This window comes from Callospermophilus lateralis, chromosome 3 (assembly GCF_048772815.1).
Source record: "Callospermophilus lateralis isolate mCalLat2 chromosome 3, mCalLat2.hap1, whole genome shotgun sequence".
NCBI lineage: Eukaryota > Metazoa > Chordata > Mammalia > Rodentia > Sciuridae > Callospermophilus > Callospermophilus lateralis.
This window is the reverse complement of record NC_135307.1, coordinates 107,245,520-107,265,057: the sequence shown is the minus strand read 5'-3', so window position 1 is coordinate 107,265,057 and position 19,538 is coordinate 107,245,520. Positions and strand designations below refer to the sequence as shown.

General features: G+C 38.3%; 1 protein-coding gene across 1 annotated transcript in view; it reads right to left on the bottom strand.

Moving 5' to 3' along the window:
* The window catches only part of Rab8b (RAB8B, member RAS oncogene family), a 65,414-nt gene extending 46,876 nt beyond the window's left edge, over positions 1 to 18,538 (bottom strand). Inside the window, exon 1 of the mRNA XM_076850904.2 lies at positions 18,342 to 18,538. Coding sequence (XP_076707019.1) covers positions 18,342 to 18,465 — 124 coding nt within the window. The 5' untranslated portion in view covers positions 18,466 to 18,538. The remainder of the gene's footprint in view (positions 1 to 18,341) is intronic.
* Positions 18,539 to 19,538: the final 1,000 nt, after the last annotated feature.

Sequence of the window (19,538 nt, the reverse complement as noted above, 5' to 3'; positions counted from 1 at the left end):
CAAATGAGGGCCTTTACAGTGCAACTGTAGCCTACCCAACACAGGTGGTTAGGGTCCCTGGGTTAAAGGACTCCTGTATGGAACATAAGATACAACTGAAGTCACATTAATGGGGTTTGGAATGATAGACCAGTGACAATATATTCAATTAAGCCAAGAGGAAAATAAGACTTTTAAGGGAAGGGGTGAATAATCAATGGCAATCAGAGTCATAATCTAAAATGAACTTGCCACTTAAGAGGACACTATAAAGGCACTGTAAGAGGTTTTGAGAGCTTAAACTAGAGTGATACAGAGAAAAATGGAAAGAACTTGTCAGCAAATTGTATGTAGAGATTCAGGAAGAGTCAAACATGACTGAAAAGAATATGTATGGTAGGGCTGAGGCTGTAGCTCAGTGATAGAGCTCTTGCCTAGCATGTATGAGGCACTGAGTTCGATCCTCAGCACCACATAAAAATAAATAAATAAAGATATTGTGTCCATCTACAACTAAAAAACATTTTAAAAAATATGTATGGTAGAGTTAAAAGATGCATGAAAATTCATAAAATGATACTAGATAGGCGGTGGAAATGAATGCATTTTGGGGTGGGCTAATCAGGGAGGAACTTAGAAGAGGGTGGGAATACGAGATTGAGAGTTGGGTAGTGACATGTGGAAGGCATGGAATGGAGCAAGTTTACTTCCTTTATCACTATAAGATTTCTGAACTCCTAATACCTGCCAAGCACTGAACCAGCTGCTAAGAATCCAATGAAGCACAATAACAGATCTGGTACCTGCACTCATGGAGTTGACAATCTGGCAGGGAGAGACAGACATTAATGCAATAATCACACAGATGGGCATGATTACAAATTGTATTAAAGTATATAATTTCCAAAGGAGAAAAAAGAAAAATGTAGTGAACAGACACTTGGAAAATGACTTTAATTAAAAGGCAAAGTGAGACGACCAATGCAAACAGAAGGCAGTTAGGACAGTAGGAAGTAAACTGGAGCAAATAATTCCTGAAAGCCCATAGGATAGGTAATAAACAGTTACCAACTGCTGCTGAGAGGTCAAAAAGGACCAGGACTAAGAAGGTTCCACTAAATACTATTCAACAAGGAGGACATAAGGACCTAAGTGCAGTCCTGAGACAGATGGAACAGGATTTTAAGGAGTTAATGAATGGATGGTAGGAAAGTGCAAGTGACAAGACCTCTTTCAAGAAGTTAAACAACAAAGAAATGGAGCTGGGAAAATGGGTGACTTGAGGGAGAAGCAAGTTTACAGAACTGCCTTATTAGAATAGGGACAATTTCGGAAATCAGGACAGAAGACTTAAGAGAGAAAGAGATAAGACAGAAGACACAGGAGAGAGGAGGAATAATTGCCAGAGCTGGGTCCCAAGAGAATAGGGAGGAATTACATCAAGAACATCAACAAACAAGTTAGCAATGGCTCTTCAAACAGACAAAGAGAACAGGGAAGGTAAAAATTCCCAGAAATTAGAGATAGCAAGAAAGGATACTAAAGAAGCAATTGTTACAGGGGTAGAAACTCTCTTCAGGAAAATTGAGGAAAGGAGAATCATTTGCTATGAATTCAGTGAGACATGAACATCTGAGGCTTAAGGAGGCTGCCAATGGCTAACTAACTGTACAATCATTCAACAAACATTTACTGAATGTTTCTATGCTTTCTATGCACCAAGAGCTTCACATTTATGCACAAGCATAAAAGAAGTTAGCTGGCATTTATTACTATAGATAAAACATGGGGTCAAAAGGAAACAGGCCGATTTTATTGCTGTCACATCTAGAAAAAGACCATAGCAATAACAGGTGATAATTACGCATCCTTTGAAGCTTATGCACATGCTAATGGATGAGCTATCACTACTGCAGGAGCCCAATATTCATTCCTCAGGATTAAATTAAAGATAGTGCATTTATTTCATGAACAGATATTGTGTGCCTGAGCATCAGATAACTGAGCTCTAAGAATGTTCCAGTCCCAATATGTGATGGATTCTGAAGGCTTCTGCTCTTTCTACCATTTTGGCACATTTCATTGGTTCTGAGTATTAAATGAACCCACCAACACAAAATTGTATGTGTCATTAGAAAATGAAACTCTCAGCATCTGAACATTTTAACTTTTCTAGATACATCCTAATTTTAAGGAATGGGTAAACCAAAGAGTTCCAGGCCATGGTTTTTCAGTGCCACTAAATCTCAAAATGAACTCTTTCCTAAAACCAATGCAGCTTTTAAAACTATAAGTCAAATGGGTTACTTCCCTGCATGGAACCCTTTCAACTATAATCAGAATAAAATCTATCCTCTTATATTGCTCTTAAGGTCCTTCATAACCTGGTCCCTGCCACCTCCTGTGCCATCTACCTACCTATCTATGTTTAGTGTTCAAAAACACTTTTAAGCTCTCACCTCAGTTTCCTGGCCCAAAATAAGTACTGTAAAAAATCAAACACAATTTGGGTTTTATGTCTACCACGTATAGCGTAGTAATTATATACTAAATATCACAAGGGGAAAAATTGTACTTCATGATCATGTTGGCATTTATTTCCCTAACTATCTTGATAAGACAATTTAGTGATTAAAAAGAAATTAATAGCACATATTAATACTGTACAAGTATGATTAATGACTTTTTGAGATAAAAATCATCATCTTGATTATTAGGTAAAGAAAAACCTATTAACTTTGAAGTTGGACAAATTTACTCCATTAAAATCAGCTACAGCATTTCAGGATTCAAAGTATTGTTCAAATTCATGTATGCAAACAAAGTCATTAAAATTCAGGAGACTTCACTCAGAAACTCACTGCACTTAAAATTCAGAGCCCTAATAGAGGGCATTGAGATGAAATATTTAAATTGAAACATTTGTCCCTTCTAGACAGGGCATTCTACACTGCTTTTGTTTTCACCCAAAGGAGGAACTGAAGATGCCCTGTAAGTACGCAGCAGTTGGAATACCAAGAAAAACTTGCTCCTTAAATTGTGCTGCTGTGCTACACCTGAGGTCAAGGCCACTTTACCCAGCTGAGGTCAAGGGCCCTCACCTTCACTTTGGGGCTGAGTTTGAAGAATATTTCTAATTATAGCTTTATAAAATGCATGTGATTCTAAACTTTCTTAAGAATTAATTTTCTATAGAAGAAAGACCAGTAGAGTAGAGGAAGGGGATTGAGGGGGAGAAGGGACAGATGAGAAAAGGGAGGAACAGTGTAATAAAACTAACCAAAACTTTCTGGCCTAGGATTGTGGTTCAGTGGTAGAGTGCTTGCCTCGCATGTATGAGACACTGGGTTTGATCTTCACCACATAAAAATAAATAAATAAAATAAAGGCATCGTGTTCATCTATAACTAAAAAATATTTTTAAAAAAACTAAACCAAACTTTCCTATAAGCATAATATACCACAGTGAATTTCACGTTTATGTATACTCATAAGGCATCAATTTACCTATAAATAGAAGACAGATCAGTAGAGTAAAGGGAAGGGAGAAGGAGAGAAGGGAAGGGAAAGATATAAGTATCAGGGACTGAACTGGAGCAAATTATATTCCATGCTTGTATAATTATGTCAAAATGAACCCCAATATTATGAAGAACTATAATGAACTAATACAAAAAAGATTCTTAGGGAAAAAAAAGAACTAATTCTAGAACTCCAAAGCACACCCCATTAGGTAACCAATATTTTTTTTTAAATGGAACTCATCCTAATAAGTGCTTCGAAGACTCCCTAGATAAAACAAAAAACTTTAACAATTTAGTGAGTTTGACCACATCCTCAGACCTGTGTTAAATGCGCTACTATATTCCTTCAATAAACTGCCTCACAACAATTCTTTGCAGAGAAAAGGGAACTGAGACCAAGGGGGTTAAAGAACTCTGTGGGTAAAGAGTAGTGCCACAGCTCAACCTGCACTGCCTCCTGGAAGATAACAAATCTCTTCTCTCTCTTTTCTTTTCTTCTCTTTCCCTCCTTTCTTCTTTCAAAAAAATACTTCTGAGTCATGTTAGAGCAGAAAGACAATGGTTAAAATCCCAGACTCTAAAAGCAGACTGAATTTAAATTTGGATTGTTTCTATCACTTACAAGCTATATGACCTTGAGAAATTATTCAACTACTTTGTGCCTCAATTACCTCATTTTGAAAAATGAGGGTAATAACAAAATACAACTAAAACATACTAAGGGTATTTAAATAGGTCAATCCACAAGAAATGTTAATGTCTAGAACAATATTTGGTATATCATAAGCATTATAATGTCAGCTCTTATTAAAAGCAAGTTCTATAACGATGAAGCCCTCAAGTATTACTAAGCTTCTTATGGCTGTGTCGACTTACCCTCAGTGAACTGAAAGTGAATGCATTCATACACATTCATATACATACAACTTTTGTGTGTATGCTTTCAGTGAGCTGAAGATATTATATGTACAACAATGCACTCAATTCTCAAAACGAAACAAAAGCCCTTATATAATTTGCCAAAGGCTCTCAAAAACGAAACAGTAGGACCAGGATTTGAACTTGGGGGTTTGTGTGTCAAAAGTCTAAGTTTTTTTAAAAAATTATTATTATTTTTTAATTACACTATTATTTTGATTTTTTGTGTCTACTTTTTCCATTTTTCAATAAGTCCATTAGCTATAACTTAAAGTCAGAGTTTTTAAAGGGCTTTTGAAATGTGTATATCACAAGATTCCCTTTCTGCATGTGAAGAAATGGAAGCCCAGAACTTGCCTGAAGTCATATAATGAATATCTTTCTCACAGTGTCACTCCGTCACTTTTTCTTCTGAGATTATTGGTAGCCTGCTTTTTAAAAGACCTCAGCCCAACTTTTATTGTTTTAGGGCCAGAGAGAAGAAAAGGACCACTGTATATATCAAGAATGCAAAGGCTAAGTGAGAGCCCAGGGGCCCCTAAGGCGAGTTCATTTTAGCAAGTGTACTTTGTCATATCAAATTTAGCTGTTTGAAAATATACTCTACTGTCATGTATATCTAAAAAGAATAAATAAAGAAATAAAAATCAAAAGTTTACCTGTTTAGGCTTTTTCTTCTTTCTGGCACACACCCGCATTCTAGAGATTTAGGATTAACATACAAATCAGGTATTAGTCTAGTTTACAATGCCACTGTGACCTAAGGAAAACTTTGTCAAACAGGGTTTTACAAACAAAAGCTAGAGTAGATAGAATTTCACCCTAGAAAAAAAGGAGAAGCTACTGTGAAGTTGAAACTTAACTTACAAAGGAAGGAAGCTCACAATTAAGGTAGCTGTTCCTAGCAAATCAGTCTAAGGCCAACAACATACAAGCATATCAAACCAATGACCCCAAGTGGAAAGACAATGCAGCTTTCTGATATAATTAGTTTTCTTTATGCAAAAAAATTGAATTTGCAATAAAACTATGTCCTTTCCTGCCCTCATTCTGGTGTGTACATGTTTGATTGCTTCCTGAGGAACTGGATTAGAGTCCAAGAGACAACCCCAAACCACAAGTCCACTGACCTCCAGGGGCCAATAGGCAACGTGATGCATTTTAGCATTCGCTATTGCTGGGGCTTGTCCAGAGGGACTTGTTCATCTTCCCATTCAACATATTCTGAAGGATTTGTTGGTCAGCTTATACTGTTCTTCCAGACCACCAAGAGGGACCACACCTATGATTAAGTGCCCAATACACTGAGTCCCTCAGAGGATTTTTCTGATAAGTGCAGGCTACTATAGACAGAGAACAGCCCAGATCTGAAGTGTGAGGCTCAAGTCTTGGTTTCTTTATCTATTTACAAGATTGATTAAGCCAATTATCCTCTTAAAACTTGAGATTCCTTGTCTAGAATAATAATCTCTTTCCATGTTCAGGGGAGTTTACATAAAAGAATATAAATGCAAGTACTTTATATGCAGAAAAAGTTCAGGTGAAGGGAAGGGACAACTAATACTGTCTTACTAACATCCCAATTGGTCTCCCAGTCTATGATCCCTAGGTGACTCCCTAACACTCTCGATAAAGCCAGGCTCTGAACAAGGTTTAAAAGCCCCTCATGATCTGCCATCTAATTACCCTTCAGCTCTGCCTTTTATTACATCCCCTAGATTTCATTTGAGCCTTCAGCCAAATGGGATATGGGAGTTCCTCCAAGGGCCAAATGGCAGGAGCCCCTAGCCCACAGTTCTCCTTCATCACACTCTCCCATTCTACCAGCTAAGTCCTCCGTCGGGTTCTGATTTGAGCGTTCATGTAATTTCCTCCTAAAAGCTCTCCCCAAACTCTCTTCTGTGCTTTCAAAGTATCATATATTTATCCTTGTAGCTTTTCTCATCACTGTTTTAAAACAAACTCTCAAAATTTTGAGAGGCTGCTATAGACAGAGAGCAGCCCTTTCCTCTCAAAATTTTGCAGACCAAAAAATGTTACCAGAATGAGTGAATTTAGTGAAAATGCTAATGACTTAAGTGTCTGGCATGAATAGTTCATGAACAAACCACTACAATTCTTCCTACCTAACTTGGTAAGCAATGAAAGTTCTTGCAGATCTAGTTCAAATCTTACCCCACTCCCAGCTGTTCCTTTTCAACCCCAAAGCAAATGGCCAATCAAGGACCAGAGATGTGCTTGGACCTAGATATCCTAGTTCAATCCTTTCCTTTTCTCCTACAAAATGTTGTCTGTATCCAACTAAACCATCAGCATCTTTTCATTGCCAGAGAACTGAAGGCAGATAAGTATAAGAGAAAAGAGACTTGAAATCAGAAAACTAATGCTCAATGTCAGGGTCCCTGTGACCATGGGCAACTGCCCCTGGGCCTCAGGCTTCTTATCTGTCAAATGGAAACTGAGCACCAGCTAAAGAGATCCTGTTGTCTCAGATTATTTTTCACCTACCATGCCATGCTTAGTGTAAAGAAAATTAGAGTATTTTAAAAGGCTTTATACAAAAAACTCCTTTCAACATTCAAATAGTTATTTTTATGGTTACATTCAGCTTTATCACTAAAACCAAGACATTTTAAGGACGGGATTCAAAAACATTAAGCAATCTCTTCAATACTACAAAATTTTCACCAATTCCAAGAGTAACACAGGTTTGTCTGAATTAACTACTACTACTTCTTCCTTTTGTCTACATGACATCCAAACACACTGGTGAAAAGAACCCTTGTACACAAGCACCTGCAGAAGAATGAAAATGACAAACTGTTTTCCTTTTCAGACACTGATTTCATAGAGTGAGTATCATGAAGCTAGCAACACCTTTTATGATGAGGAAATAGGCCAGTCTAATGTCTTTGGGAGGAGACTGTGCCCTGACAGGCTGGAAAGATGCACCAATTGTTTTTCACAGTACTGTGTGATTTATTTTACAATAACTAAGAGATGATATGAACAAAAATTGTGGCAAGTCATATAATGATTTCACAGAATAAATTACCTTATTTATTTTTAAATATTTTCATTGTTTTTGGCATATTATAATTATAGATGAAAGTGGAATTCGTTGTTACAAAAATGTATATGCACACAACATAACAATATAATTTGGTCAAGTTCATTCCCCAGTACCTTCTTCGCCTCTTCCCTCCCTTGGTCCCCTTCTTCTACCCTACTGGTCTCTCTTCTATTTTCATGAGATTACCAACCCTCCCCTAATTCCCCATTTTTTCTCTCTAGATTCCACTTATGAAAGAATACGTAACCCTTGCCTTTCTGAATTGGGCTTATTTCACTTAATGTTCTCGAGTTCCATCCATTTTCCTGCATATGACACAATTTCATTCTTCTTTATGGCTAAAACTCTTTTATGTAAATATACTACATTTTCCTTATTTATTCATCTACTGACAGAAAACTAGGCTGGTCCCATAATTTGATTAATGAATTTTTCTGCTATAAACATGGGTATGCCTATATTGCCAATATACTGAGTTTAATCCTTTAGGATAAATACCAAGGCATGATATAGCTGGGTAATGTGGTGGTTCAATATCTAGTCTTTTGAGGAACCTCCATACTGATTTCCATAGTGGTTATACTAGTCTATACTCCCAATAGTGTAAAAGTTCCTTTTCTTCTACCTCCTCTCTAAACTTTACTATTGTTTGTATTCATGATGGATGCCATTCTAACTGGAGAGAGAAAATTTCAGTGTAGTTTTAATTTGCATTTTCCTGATTGCTAAAAATGCTGAAGCTGGGCTTGGTGATGCTCCCCTGTAATCTTAGTGACTCAGGGGACTGAGACAAGAGGATTGCAAGTTCAAGGCTAGCCTCAGCAACTCAGCAAAACCCTCAGCAACCTAGTGAGACCCTGTCTTAAAATTTAAAAAACATAAAGGGCTGGGGATGTGGTTCAATGGTAAAATGCCCCAGGTTCAATCCCCAGCAACCCCTTAACACACACACAAAAAAATGTTAAACATTTTTTTTCACATATTTGTTGGTCATTTTTATTTTTCCTTTTGGGAATTGTCAGTTTAGTTCAATTTTCCATTTATTGATTGTGTTACCTGATTTTTTTGGTGGTAAGAAGTTTTTGAGTTCACAAATTTAAAATGTAATGGTTTATCAAAGTTGAAGGGTAAAGGTCTAAGATACCACTACTGGCAGTATATATGTATGTTTTTCAATTTAATTGTAGTGGATTTCATTTTCATGAAAAGTTATTAAAATTAAAATTTCATGCTTCCATAAAATTAGAAAATTTCAAAATTTTTATGTAGATAAAATAGGAAATGTACAAACTCATATTATTCTGTTTGGGGGCAATACCCTAGTCAGTAGCTTACTGCTCATTACCAGTTGTGATGAAGACAAGCACCAATTTTTACCACATAGTTCTATACAATATAAAAGAATGATAGCAGTCATAGTCACTATTAATTCTCTGACTATTTTAGGCAGAAGTTTCTAACTTTTTACTGAATAGTTTACTCCAGCTGCTAACAAAAGCAAAAGAGACTGAACAAATAGCCAAAGAAATGGATAGGGTGGGGATCGGAATATTGTTTTCACAATTCTCTTCTCTCCCCAAATCCTGGGTAGGAATGAATTGCTAATGGTTAGTGAAATGAGAAAGAAGTCTGAGCCATTTCAAAAACAGAACAGTTAACACTCAATAAAGAATTGTTTTCCATGCTGTATCAAGATTTTATTCAAGAGACTTTTAGAAAAGAAAAAAGTAAAAAAAAAAAAAAATCTTGTTGAAAACCATAAATAGCTACCCCATGCAAATTCATAAGCGATAAACAAATTACAGAAGAGTTAGTCACTGACACCTCACAATGCAAGTTTTTTTTTAAGAGAGAGAGAGAGAGAATCTTTTAATATTTTATTTATTTTTTTTTAGTTATCGGCAGACACAACATCTTTGTTTGTATGTGGTGCTGAGGATCGAACCTGGGCCCGCACGCATGCCAGGCGAGCGCGCTACCGCTTGAGCCACATCCCCAGCCCCACAATGCAAGTTTTTTGTTTTGTAATGGATTTTATGTATTTGTGTGTATATGTGTATGAAGAAATTATTTTGTAATGCCTATTCCAGATAAACAGACATTGCACAGAGTCATAAGAATCGAGCCTACAATATAACTTTAAGCAGCTCACCCTCTATTTCACATCAAAATTTGATAATATATCCTCAGAGGTTGCCTCTCCACTCTATACACCAGGAAAATATCCACAATTTATTAAAACAATTACTGCCAAGTTCTTTGCCAAAATATGTGAAATTACTATGTGATATGGAAAGCCGTGCCAGTACCAGCTCTGGAGCAGAAAGCTGTGCAACTTTACACATTGCCTAATAGCTCTGTGGTTGGTTTTTACCATGATGAGGTGGTAAAGGTGAGGGTTTCCTCACCTAACACAGCTTTTGCAAATGCTCTGAAGTTCTGAAATGCTGTCAAAAGCTGACAAGCAGCACTGTGGTCTACCTTAAGGACAGTAAGCCTAAATTTGATGAATATGATATCAGACAGAGCTTTAGCATTTACCTTGGGTGCCAAGAACTAAAATCCTGAGCTGAGGAAGATGAGAGCTTCTTGGAAAATGTCCAAAGGTTCAGCAACTGGTAAATATCAAAGTGCCTAATTAAACATGCTAAATGCTCTAGGTAGGACAGCAAGAAAACATTTCATCACAGCCAACAGGGCTGCTGTGCAAGACTGCTTCTAAACATTTCCACCACTTCATGTGGCTTTCCAAAGGAAGTCCGGAGTAACTAAAAAAAAAAAAAAGCAGATTTATTTCTTCCTCTAAAAACAACCAGGCACCTAAATCCTTTCAGGTTTTTACAAATTCAAAGAAAAACCTTCAAACATAAAAGACCCATCTCTTGACACAGTATGTCCAATAATTATTCACTAAAAATATTACTAATACTGAAATGTAGCCATAATATGTTGGAGGGCATATCGCTACCTGTTTTATTTAGAAAGCAGCATATGTCTGGGATGTTGCCACCTCTGTGGCAAATGTTAAGAATCCACCACAGCCATCAGTCTTGCTGCTCAGATATGACCTCAGAACCTGCAGAAGATGACATTCCAGGCAACCACTACTAACCCACCAGTACTGGCATTTTTCACCCCAGATTTGCATTATTTCTCAACATACTATGCTGAAGCCTATCCATCCTAGCCCTGGTATTCCTCAACATACTGTGTCAAAACAGTAAATTGCATCTTTTAAAAAAATCATTTTGTGATAATTTCAAGATTAAAGTGAAACTTTCATTTAAACCATAAAATGATAAATTCTTCCAACAATAAGTGTAGAAAACATAACTTCACGTCAGTTTTACTCTAGATACATGCTGTTCTAGTGAGAGATATGCAAATGGTTCTATATAATAAATGTTTATATGCATTTTTTTTTAAAAAAAGAATTTGTATTGAACCCAAACACCCAGTCTAATTCTAATCCACTCAGTACCCTGTCACTCAAATAAGTGCTGGGCAGAACACAGACACAAACACAGCTCCATCTGCTAATTAAAAATGGGCATGAAACTGTTAACAGGCATCTGTTGCATTGTTTGAAGCTAATGGGCAGAGACAAAGCTGAAATGGCTCTTCTAATGCAAACCCAGTGATTTCACTCATTTTCTATTTGGTATTTATGTTAGTGGGGGGTTGAAAGCAGGGTGTTAAAATAATAGCTTATTATGCAGACTGAAAGATAAGTGAAATATCTTTTATATTGTTAAACAACACTTTAAAAGAGATTATAGAAAGATATACAGCATTTTATGCTGGGGGAGATAACACTCTTGTGTTAAAAATTCAAATTAAACACTTTTAATTCAGACATCACCTAATCATCTCTAACACCATAAAAGAATAACAACAAACTCAGGCAATGCTTTACAGCTCTTACTGTGCTCTCACAATTCTCTCACAATTCACATCTATCCTTTCACTCGTCCAATTGTGCAATCACTTAATACAGGCCTTGGAAATTTAAAAGATAAGTAAGACTTGATTCTTACCTTAGACAACTCACAGCAAACCTGAAAAGTAATACAGTATTCTTACACCCTACTGAACATGAAGGAACCAAGGCTCTAGAAGGACAACCACTTACCAAAGGCCTTGAAGTTAGGAGAAGTAGATGCCAAGATAGGAACTCAGATCTGACTCTAGACCTACAGTTAATTTAACATGCTATCTCCCTAACACCAACCACAAACCAACCACCAACAACTTCACTGCCTGGAAAATGCAAATAATTTAGGGCTTCTCCTTATATACACCATCTCTGATTAAAGTATCAATTTTAAAGTACCTAATCATCACAGATCCTTGACCATCATGCCTGGTTTGTAAGGTGGCAGCTCACAACTTCATGTAGCCATAGACATGTCCGTTTGGCCCTTACGCTATTTTGTTGTTGTTTAACTGCCCATAATTTTGGGTTTTTATGAGAGATTTTTAGCCTATCTTGAAATATGAGAAGACTTTCCAGCATGGTGATGGTAAAACTGCAGCTGAAATGCAGACGTTGTATTCCCTATACCTTACTGCCTCCCATTCAGGGCCCAATCACCTTATTCATGGCTCCTCCCTGGCCTATTTGAGTTTGCACCCCTGACCTAAGAAACAGTCTACAATCCTACCCTAAAGTTTCCTTTTGCTTTCCCATGGCTATTTACATTTCAGAAGCTTGGTGATCTCATACTTTACAATATTATTCACTACCTAAAATCTACTTCCCCATCCCCCCTCCAAACCTCTTCTTATCTTACTATGAAAATTCATTCCTGCAAAATTTTCCCAAGTAACAACTCTAACCACCCACAGGAGAGCTGATCCCAGAGCAGTGCTGTGCGCAGGCTGGCAGAACTAGACCAACACCAGCTCAGGCCATGCTAGCAGCTCTCTGGTCTTCCCATTCCAGCTCCATGGTTCTTTTCAGATCAGTTATGGGATTCAATTCAAAAATCAACTGCTAATTTTTTCCTTGTCTTCAAAGGTTAGACTTATTTCCCTCTAAAACAATATCTAAAACTATTCCCCTCCAGCTTTTCTAAGTAGATCCAAACAATGTTGCTGCTGCTGCCAAGAGAACCCCCTCCCTGACTTGCTGTTTGTAGAACAGATGGTGAAGCTCTTTATTAAAGGACACTTATTCCTAAGATAGATCCACATCTGAATCCAAGACTCAGTTTCCCTGCCCATCCTTAATTTGTAGAAAGCTTTTTCATTCACTAGCACACTAATTAAAGAGATAAATTTAACCCTTCACACCCAGTATTTAATGCTACTTTTTCTGAACTAGTGTTGCCATTGAAGTTATCACTTAGATGAGAAATCTACTGACAGCTCAGAAAGAACACAATGACATTAAAACGAGGCTTTATGCACAAAATGTTCAATCTGAACTTGCATGTTCCTTGCATATTTTTCTTTAAGAAGTTGAAACCAAGGAAAACAACTATGAAAATTAAAATCAACTTGCTGTACGTATCTGGATTATGCTCAGCCAAATGTTGATCTCATCTTGGATAAAAATGTAAATATGACAGAGTTTGTTTTTCAGTCAATAAGTCTTGATAAAAGCTTTGAAATGCTACCAATCAAAAAATACTTTTTAATTTTAAGCAAAGGTCAACAAACTTTAAAAAAAAAAATAAAGGACCTGTTAGTAAATATTTTTGAGCTTTCTGGTATACATTTGGCCTCTGTTGCATATTCTTCATTGTTTTGTTTTATTTCTTAAATAATCTTTAAAAATGTAAAAACCAGCTGGGTGCAGTGGTGCACACCTAAATCCCAGAGACTTGGAAGGCTGAGGCAGGAGGATCACAAGTTCAGGATCAACCTCAGCAATTTGTCAAGGCCCTAAGGACTTAGCGAGACCCTGTCTCAAAATAAAAAATAAAAAAGGGCTGGGGAGGGCTAGAGTTGTGGCTCAGCGGTAGTAGAGTGCTCGCCTAGTATTTGCAAGACCCTGGGTTCGATCCTCAGCACCACATAAAAATAAACAAATAAAATAAAGGTATTGTGTCCAACTACTACTAAAATATAAATATTTTTAAAAGGGGGTGGGGGCTGGGGAAAAATTTAAAAGTGGCTCAGTGGTTAGGCGTCCCTGGGTTCAATCCCCAGTACTGGGGGAAAAAAAAAGTAAAAACTATTCTTAGCTTGTGGACTACACAGAAATAGGCTGCAGGCCACATATGGCCCATGGGCTATTATGTATTAACCCTGATTTTAAGAAAAGGGAACTCAAGAAAAATATGCAATGTCACAGAATAAAATGTCTAAAAGGGTTCTAACAAGACTAAGCTGCAACAATTACCAACATGTGGCTATTAATTATTTCATTAGTTATTTTGATCACGGAAGAAATTTTTTATGGCAGAACGTACTTTGATCTTCTAAGCTGAAACTACAAACATAGAAAGAAAGGGCAAAGAACAGCTACATGCTGAGTTACCCCAGTATAAACTCTTATAGGGATCAGAGCCATTTAATGGACATTGACTATTTCCCTAAGCAGACATGGTTAATGAAAGTGGAAACATCTGGGCTAGGGTTGTGGCTCAGTGGTAGAGTGCTTGCCTAGCATGTGTGAGGCAAGCATGGGTTCTATTCTCAGCACCGCATATAAATAAATAAATAAAATAATGATCCATCAACACCTAAAAAAAATATATTAAAAAAAAAAGTGAAAACATCTTAACTTCCTCACACAGGCAAGCATGCAAAATCTAATTCTTCCTGGAAAAGGTGGTGAACTGAATTTATGGAGATGATCATACAGATCAGAAATAACAGCAGCTCATTGTGAAAAGTGACAGACTCAGATTTGTAGTTTTACTGATAGCTCTACTACAACCAGCTATGTAATTTTGAGAACATCAACTAAACATTCATTTTCTCATTTATAAAATTAGGATGGGGCACAAAGAAGATAATTTCTAAGACTCTGCTGTCAAAGTATGACTATTCTAAATAATGAAACCACTCAGGAAATACCTAACAGGAAGAAGGGGGCAGGGCAGGGGAGAGACAGCAAAGGGAAGAAGTTTAGATTGTCCTGTTAGAGGACAGGGCTGAATTATTTGTTCTATCAGCATCTTATTTCACATAGGGCCATTTTAAGATATCAATATGTATCTGTATCAATATTAAAAGGCAGCCACATCCCATAGGACGTATATGATTAATTGTATTACCATTCCTGGTTGTCTTAATGTTATATTTTACAATATAATAATGTTAAAATGGTTATATAAAGGATGTTTTTTGGAACCAATCAATCACAAATTTTTGAAATTTTCAAATATCTGAACTGAAAGGTCAGTTGGTCTTGAACACTGTGCCTATAATTTCTTCAAGTGGATAAAACAACCCATACTCCATGTTTAACAACTATTACCTTATTGGGGAAGATCCCCAATAAGTCAGATAAAAGAAATCATTGACCACAACAAAGCACAGAAAGGAAATGAAAGAGACAGAGAATGGTAAGAACTTAGAGAAGGAGAAGAAGAAAGTATCTATAAGACAACTCTATCTGGAACCAAAATGATAATGGTCTCCTTCCTTTCATGATGACAGAACCCCTATCACAACAGTGTCTGAAGATGGCAGGCTCCCATTTTTAAAAACTACACAAACTTTGAACAGGCAAAATTAAGACTTAAAAGTATCTTCATGGGAAGAAAACAGACATGTGTACATATCTACCAAAACACACACGCGTTTTAAACCCCAGGCATTAAGAAATGAGTATTTCCTGTGATGTAGAGTTTATCAAGTTATGTCAGTAATGCTAAAGCAGACCTTTGTCAAAAAGCTTTCACAGAAAACCCCAGAAATTTACACATGTAGGTACAATATGACTGGAGAGGAGATGGGCCACCAACTGTCACCTCAAACCTTTCAGATCATTTAAAGATAGGGTAAAGGCTTAGGGGAAGTAACTTTGCCTCTAAAGAGGTGAACACCACAGTGATGAATCTAGTGGAATTTTTCACTAGAACAGTGTTGACATTCAGTTTATTTTCCTAGCTTAATTTCAATGGCAAAGCATTAGGTTTCAGGTACATAAATTCTCCTGCTGTTTGAAGGTAGTGTGCTACTACTTCCTGTTGGAGCTCTGAGGCTAAATAAGAGGCATGGGATTTTCCCCTCCTCCTCCAGGTCAACTGAAGAAGACACAGCTCACAGCTTCTGTTTACCACATCCACCACACAGAAAGATCAAGCTCCCCCATGAGATTCACCCCATTTAATGTCTAACCTCCTATTCTAAACTGCTACAGGATGGATGCTGGTTTTCATTTCTTAATAGCTGCAACCCTCCAAAGAAGCTCATTTCATATATATATATATATATATATATATATATATATATATATTATATTATATTATATTATATATATGCCACACAAGAAAAATTTGAATCCTTCAGAATATATATGCATACATATTTACACATATTTATATTTATATTGGGTTATTGGGGGCTGAAGATTGAATCTAGGGCCTCATGCCTGCTAATCATGTGCTGTACCACTGAGCTATACATCCCCAGCCCAAAAAAGTAAGAGTTAAAAGCTACTATTTTGCTGGTGTGGTGGCGCATGCCTGTAATCCCAGAAGCTAGGGAGGCTGAGGCAGGAGGATCATGAGTTCAAAGCCAGCCTCAGCAAAAAGCAAGGTGCTAGGCAACTCAATGAGACCCTTTCTCTAAATAAAATACAAACTAGGACCGGGGATGTGGGAAAATCTCAGTAGTCGAGTACACCTAAGTTCAAGGCCTGTACCCAAAAATAAAAATTTTTTTTAAAAAGCTACTATTTTAAAAGGAGCAGATGCCCTTACACGAAATGGGGGACAAAAATTAAGGGGAGGGGGAGAAAAGTAATGAAATTATTATGAACAAGCAAAAAAAAAAAAAAAATCCAAGGAACTTAACAGAAATATCATCAGTGAGACTACTCACTTTCAAGGCAAGGTACTTCTAAGAGTGTCCCACATAGAATGGGCAAAGGGTACCCACTTGTTAGAAATTGTCCTTTACCAACTGTATATGCATTCAACAGTGAAAAAAAGTTATTTGGAGTTTTGAAATTAGTACCAATGTCAAAATTAATACCTTTTGTTGCTGTACCAGCTCCTACCAAATCTCTTAGGAATATACTTGAGAGATGACATTTAAAATCTGCTTCCTCAGAAAAGAAAAAGTCCCACTCAAGACTGACTGCCAAGAACTTGCAACTTAAACTTCCCTAAGCCCAGACATCATAACACTCAGGAGATTTTAGACCATGCAATCTGTATGAAAGCAATCAGAATAACAAATGAGAGTCTTTTCCAATACTTGAACTGTGCCCATGCATTCTTTTTTTGAAATGATGAATTATCCTTAAAACTCACAAATATTTAAACACACTTATTACCAAGCAGTAGTTCTCTATTATTTCTCAACCCAGAAATGCATGGTGAAATATGAAAGATGTCTTAATAAAGTACTATTAGAGGCCAGGCACATCATACAGGCAACCAAAAGCTAAGATTCTTAAGGTACTTACTTAACTCTATTTAATTTAAGGGAAATGATGTTAAGGTCATTTCCACATTCAGCTTAAACCAGTTTTGATTTGTTCTTCAGTTTATAGTAAGTTAGAGATCTTGTTACCTCAACATGTCTTTCACTACAAATGGATGAAGGACAGCTCTCAGTCAACATTAGAAAAAACTCTTGAATCAACTGGAAGTAATTGGGGGGGTATATAATATGTTGTGATTCATTTAAAAAGTAATAATCAGAACCAAAACAAAATACACAGGCATGCAGGCAGAATTTTAGATCAGTTCCTTGGTTTAAAAGTTAAATATTCAAGTCCCATTCCTCAGGAGATGGTAGTAAAGAGGTGAACCATATTTTCCTGACCACATCATTCATAAAAGTCACCAACAACTTTAACAAACTCAGAAAAATTTAATGCTCCATTGACATTATTCTATCATTAGTCATTTTTGTTTTCTCCTTGATCCAACAGAAGTAAAGAGAAAATCATAACCAATGCTTCCAGATATTGGGAAATGTCCTATGCCCCACTGCTTTCCATTTCCTCTCCCTTTTCCATCTTCTCTGATCAACCTCTTTACAACATATATTGCTTCCCCTTTTCTTTTTCTCACACCCAGCTCTCCTTTACTTTCTCCACCAAGTATTCTCCTGCCGTCCACTGGTTCCCGGAACCCTTCTCCCACCTGCAATTTTCTTCTGCCCTCTCTCACGGCATCTACGTCCGGATTTCTTATGGCCAATGTCCCCTCATCTCTCACCTCCCGATCATTCATTTCCCTCAGTTCCCTTCCAATTAACTGCCTGGTCTCACTTCTCTTGTCCCTGGTGTCCTCTGTTCCTTTACTTCACGTCCCTCTCATTCTTCCCCCTTCACGTTTCCTTCCTCTTTGCTGTTTTTTAATCCATTTTCATATATACTATCCCCTTTTCTCTCTCCCTGAGATTTCCTGTGTTCCCCCACTTTGTCCCTCTGGGATCCCTCCTTGTCAACCTCAGCCCCTGAACCCTCTCGTTTCCCCAACAGCCCTTGTTTCTCCGGTTTCCCCTTCCTTTGCCCCCTCCACACCCCCGCCTCACGTCCCCGCCCGCCCCTCTCCCTCAAGCCTTCCCTCTCACTCACAGCCCTCGCCTCCCTACAGTTCCTGAGGTCTCCTCTCCTAGGCTTCCAAGCCCTCGCTCGCCCTCTCCCAGGCCCCCAAGTACCCGCCCCCCATTTCTCACTCCCAGTCCCGGGCCCGCGGCCCCTCCCTCACCGATGGTGGAGATGAACGTAGTGTTGAAGGCGTCCTCGGAGAAGCGGAACAGGAGGCACGTCTTGCCCACGCCCGAGTCGCCGATCAGCAGCAGCTTGAACAGATAATCGTACGTCTTCGCCATCTTCTCGCTCCGGCCCTCTGACCCGAGAGCGAAAGAAGGCGGTGGAGAGAAGCCGGGAGGGGGCCGCGGCTAGGGGGCGTGCCCGCCGAGCCGCCGCTCGCTCCGCCCTGCACCCCGCCCCTCCCCCAGAAGGACTGCGCGCCCCGCCCCGTGGCCAATCCGCGGAGTGTTCGTCATCACCGCCCGAGTCCCGGGGCTTCATGGGACTGGTAGTGCCTTTGGGAAACCTCGGGCGTGCCCGGCGCGGACAGTCCAGACCGCCACAACAGATGATCTGTTCTGGGTGGTGTGATCTGTGAACTAGGCATTTCCACCCTAGCAGAGAAGGAAGGATTCATTTTGAACTCTGCTTATCGCGCCGTCAGAACTTAACTTGATTGTTTCTTTGTTTGCAGGCGCCTTCCAAATCCAGAACTTAGGAATCCGAGTCCCGCAGCTCCCGCATTTCTTCCGCTGGGACCCCGGAGCCAGGATGCTTTCTTAGAGTGACTGTGGCGCAGCTTGCCAAGTATTATCGTCGTCTTCAATTCCTGACCAGCACCACTGCTTAAGCACCCTCCCGCAGGCCCTCAGTCACAGCTGGAAAACAATGATAACCATGATAACTTGAACTCTGTTCATGCCGCGGAAACCATGGCCAAAAGTGATGACTGTTTAGAGGATCTGCTACGCAGACTGCCCCCATCTTTCCGCAGGAGGATGGATTTAAATTTTAGAAATCTGGGAAGGCTGTGCTACAGTTTTGTGCCCTATAAAATAACAAGCATCATCGGAGGCGGGAACTTTGGCTATGAGAATTTAAAGAATAAGATTTGGATTTTACAGACAGTACTATCTCCTAGGTGCATATATGATGTTTATATGACCAATGTAATTCTATATCATGTACACCCAGAAGAATGGGAAGTTATACTCCATATATGTGTAATATGTCAAAATATATTCTATTTTCAAGTATGAATAATTACAACAAGTTTTTTAAATTTTGGATTTTAGTTTTGGTTCAGCCGCTTTAACCACTCTGACAAGTCACTGGGGGTTCTTCTGTAAACCTCGGTTTTCTCATCTATAAA